Source organism: Acyrthosiphon pisum, chromosome X (genome assembly GCF_005508785.2).
Source record: "Acyrthosiphon pisum isolate AL4f chromosome X, pea_aphid_22Mar2018_4r6ur, whole genome shotgun sequence".
Classification (NCBI taxonomy): Eukaryota; Metazoa; Arthropoda; class Insecta; order Hemiptera; family Aphididae; genus Acyrthosiphon; species Acyrthosiphon pisum.
Genome location: NC_042493.1, coordinates 65,449,014 through 65,453,964, shown reverse-complemented (window position 1 = coordinate 65,453,964; position 4,951 = coordinate 65,449,014). Strand labels below are relative to the sequence as shown.

Below are 4,951 nucleotides of genomic sequence, written 5' to 3'. Positions count from 1 at the left end.
CCAAATGAAGTTAAATTTGTAAAAGGAAATAAATTTACCCACATGAAATCCACAAAGAAGACAATAAATAAACAGTATCAAAGAACTCACAGAAAGATCAAGCTGGCGAAACTCACAAACAGAAATATTAAGTATGCGGTTGTCAAAACCATAAATCAAACGATTGTAAGTACAAAAGTTATACATGTAATTTATGTCATTTAGTGGGACATTTAGCTCCCATGTGTAAAAATAAAAATAAATTTAATCAAAAAATTAAAACTCACAATACTCATTATATAGAAAATAAAAATATTGCTTCTGATGACGATGACATTTTTTTGGGTGTATCAGACATTTTCAAATTAATTTCTGAACCAAGTAATGAAACATTAGAACCTTTAGAACTAAATTTACAACTAAATGACATAAACATTAAATTTCAAATTGATACTGGTAGTTTGCATTCTCTTGTAAGTGAAAGTTATTATATTATTTTTTATTATAAGTTATTATAAGTTTTCATTTGTAATATAAAATATTCAATTTTCATATTATATTCAATTTTTTTTAATAGTGGTGAAGTGTTATATATTAATGTCATCACAAAGTGTAACGCTGTATGAGTTAGAAGTTGTTGATAACGCATAGTCATACTATATGTTAGTTTTCTCTTGAGTAACCGAAGATAAAATATGTTTGAGTTGTGTCTTGTCATTTAAAATAAAAGAATGTATTTAAAAAGTAATGTTTTCTTTATCCGTTAAAATCTAAGTTATTGTACAAGATACAACACTTACATTACTCAATAGTTAATACCCTATACATATTTTAGAATTCTGTCTACGATAGATTGATGATCCAATAGTCTAGTTTTATCGTAATTTACCCTGCAAGCAGAATTAAAAAATGTGTATAGAGTACTGCGTAATCAGGGAAATTTAATTATACAGTATACCCTGTTTTCACGGATACACAGTATATACCTCGGTATATACGTATATATTTTCATAATATATTTCTATAATTTAAAACGAGAATTTATCCTTCCTCGTTCATATAATTAAAATAAGAATCATTGATAAGTTTATATAAAAAAAAATGTTGAAGTATTTTTTTTTGTTACAGCATAATGTTAAGATCTTTAATATTAGCTAGAGGAATACATACATCCAGTGCAAACTGGTCATCTAGCAAAGCACAACTTTTAAAATTAAGAAAGAAAACAGGATATCCATTTGAAAGCTGTAAAAAAGCTTTACAATTAAATGATAACAGTTTAGAAAAGGTAAAAACAATTAGTTTATAATATAATTTGATATATTGTAAGTTATAATATATATTTTTGAACAGTCAGAGGTATGGTTAAAAGAAGAAGCTCAAAGGCTAGGATGGGCAAAAGCTAATAAACTTGCCAACCGTGCTACAGCCCAAGGAGTTATTGCATTTGCAATTGATAATCAAAAAGAAGTTGCTACTATGGTGGAAGTGAATTGCGAAACTGATTTTGTGGCTCGTAACAAGTGTTTTCATTCTGTTGTTGAAATAGTCACTTCATCTTGTTTAGATTTTGCTAAACAACAAAAAGCCTTGGAGAATTCATTTTCTAAAGTACATACATAATCTTAAGCTAAGAACATTGTCATAATATTACTTGATTTTAGGTTAATTTAAAAAGTGGCGATTTAATGGAGTTAAGCGGTGCTGAAGGTAAATCATTGGCTGATCATGTTGCAGTTACAATAGGTAATCTTGGAGAAAATGTTACTCTCAGACGTGCCACATGTTTAAACACTAGAGACACTGGTTTGAATATTATGGGTCTTACTCATCCATCAAATACAACTGGATCTCAATTTCTTTCCGGTAAATACGGATCACTTCTAATTTACCGTAAACAACAAGATAGTGAAAAAATTAATCAAAGGTCTATGGAGAGTTCTCATGATGAAATTCTTCGCCAAATGTGTCAACATGTTATTGGTAAATATATTTTTCTACTTATTCATATTTTATCCAAACTAATTTAATTTGTATAAATTAGTTAGTAATTTATGTAAAACAAATTAAAGTGTTTATTTTTTGTGTAGGTATGAATCCAAAAAGTGTTGGAGTACTTAATATACATGAACCTATCAAATCTCAAGAAGTGGTACCTGATAAAAAATTTAATGAAAATGATGATTCATCCATGGATAGTATAGATGAAAAAAATTCAGACTCTACAATTGAAGAAGATGGCATGCTTGAACAAGCTTTTTTATTGGACCCATCTATAACTGTAGGACAAGTAGCAACCGATTATGGAATTGATGTACTAGATTTTGTGCGTTACGAATGTGGTGAAACATAATTACTACATTTCTGTATATATAAATTAATATAAATTTAATTTTTAATAATCATGTTCAACTGCATTTTATTATAGTTTGATAATACTAGAAATTATAAAATAATGTTTTATTTTTTATTTTTATTTTCCGTATTAGAAAATAATTCTTTATTATTACGTATATAACGGTTCTACCTTATATATTTACTAATGAATTTTGTATAGTTTAGAAAACTGATTTTTTACTTATAATATCACAGTATAATTTTTAAGATGCTTTACTGTTTGGGTTCTTTACAAAAAAATATTTCATTGTTATTTATAAACTTTTCATTAGTAACTTAACATTAAAATGTTAAATACTGATCTTTTGACCACACATGGGGTTACAAATACCTTGGTTGTATATTCTTAGTTTAGTAAGACACTCAAAGTGTTACTATTAAATGGTGTAATTCTATTAAAATGTTTAGTATCGTCAATTCCTTTGTTAACCCATTTTATATTCTCTTAGCTATTTAGCCATATATAAACCTATTTTTTAGACACTTAATGTTGACAGTTACAACACAAATAAGTATTCACTCTTGTTTTATTATAATAAAAATGTCTTGTACTTGGTTTTCAATTTATAATCAGGATCATCACCTGAATAATCTGTATAATTATGAGAATCTAAACCCCTGATTCTACAACATATACAATGATATTTTGTATATATATTTTTTTTATCAATTTTTATACAATAAAAATGACCACTATGACAAAATAACAATTATAACTTATAAGTAATAGTAATGGTCTTTGCTCTTAGATAGAGTTTAGAAAGCTGAAAAATGTATAAAATTATATCATTTAATTTAATTTATGTTTGTAAATATGTTGCTAATTGAAAATTTTTTATTTAAAAATAGATTCTACATTTAAAATTAATATATCACTGGACATGTGGTGTAACTTGACTATCTATTATGGAGTTAGAACACTATTATAGATACTTAATATGTGATTGTAATGGTACTTAGCAGGTTTCTGAAGACATGTTTAGAATATAAAGAAAAGACTAAATGATTAGAATCATAATATTCCTTTATATCTAAATTACATTTGAGTATTTGACCTACTATGAATCTTGATGTTAAGAACATTATCTGTATTCATATGTGGGTTTTTTACAAAAGTTCAATTTTTTAACAAGTTATGCGTTTATAATATAGCGTAAATTTAAAATGCTTGTAACTCACTAAAAAACTGAGTTAAGTATCGTAAAAACCCATAAACTATGAATACCACTTCTTTTTTTAAAAAAGTTACCTTATCTCCAAGTATAATGAAATATAAATTTATGTATGCTTAAATAAAGCTTAAAAGTAGATTTAAATAAATTATTATTCTTGCCAAAGCGTACTTTCTGAGATAAATAATAATAATAATAATAATATATTAAGCAAGTAATTAATAAATTATTAACGGCCTGTGTTAAATCCCGGAAAAAAATACAAAAGATAGATTATCATCCAAAATCTTTAGGATGATCAGTGTTAAAATTCATACAAGAACTTTATCATTGATTTTTAATTGATCAAATGGCAAATTATCAGTAAAGTATGATCTTATATTTTTTAATTTAGCTTTAGTGAGTGGTTTATCAGGGGCTTTAAATTAATATAATTAATTAGACTTAAAACATATAAATGCAGTTATATTTAAGACGTTTAGGTACCCTAAATACTCGACAAAATAAATCAGTCCATGATGTTCCTCTTGACTATCAGAGGAAGTTGGTTAAATTTCTATACCTACTCTATTCAACTTAAGAAACCTAGTCCAATTTTTGTTTGTAGATATTAATAGCTAAGGATAATACAGAGCCCCAGAAAATATGGAAAACTTAGAACATTTTAAATATATAAATTTCTTTAAAAACAAACTTTTGGAAAATAAAAAATGTATTTATGCTTAAAAAAATTTAAAGGTATTTAAAGGTAATCAAAACATGGATTAAAACAAAATATTATTTATTTTAAATAAAAACTGTTTTTAATAATAAATTAAGCTAGAATATGAGTAATAAATAAAATAATGGACTGAAAACTAAAGCTGAATGTTGAATAATTCTGATTGCACTATTGTTTTCAGCATAAAAATTTAAAAAAAAAATGGGGAAAGTAGGTACCACCTTGCCGTTCAGTTGGTGTCGAATGTATCTTGTGTAATTGAGTAAGCCACTGTAATGCATATTGTATTACTGCGGGGAAGTCATGCAAGGGGCGGTGGGCCATGCCCTCTCCCCCATTGGCCGTATCTAAACATCAAAACAATATAAAAATAAATAATTATTTTAAGGGTTAAGTATTTTTTTTTAATATTTTGGCTCTGGCTCACCTCCCACCATTTTAAAATCCTGGCTATGCCACTGATATATTAGATTTGAATACAGTAATCATTGCATTCGAGTAACAATTCTGAGTAACTACGGTCTGTCAGCCAATATTGCACATGATATTATATGATCATAGGCGTGTGCAGGGGGTATGCAGGGTATGCAGCTGCATACCCTGAAGCTCTTTGAGGGCAAAAATCGTTTTTAGAAAAAAATTTTTGTGCGCAAAAAAAATAATTACTATTATAGTGCAGCCC

The 4,951-nt window shown here is 26.9% G+C and overlaps 1 protein-coding gene across 2 annotated transcripts in view; it reads left to right on the top strand.

The window, feature by feature from the left end:
• LOC100162225 (elongation factor Ts, mitochondrial) overlaps nucleotides 1-2,793 on the top strand; it is a 33,007-nt gene extending 30,214 nt beyond the window's left edge. For both annotated transcript variants that reach the window (XM_016803569.2, XM_001949563.5), the window contains exons 2-5: nucleotides 1,108-1,267; nucleotides 1,333-1,590; nucleotides 1,644-1,962; nucleotides 2,070-2,793. In XM_016803569.2, coding sequence (XP_016659058.1) covers nucleotides 1,112-1,267; nucleotides 1,333-1,590; nucleotides 1,644-1,962; nucleotides 2,070-2,332 — 996 coding nt within the window. In that variant the 5' untranslated portion in view covers nucleotides 1,108-1,111 and the 3' untranslated portion in view covers nucleotides 2,333-2,793. The remainder of the gene's footprint in view (nucleotides 1-1,107; nucleotides 1,268-1,332; nucleotides 1,591-1,643; nucleotides 1,963-2,069) is intronic.
• The last annotated feature ends 2,158 nt before the right edge of the window (nucleotides 2,794-4,951 follow it).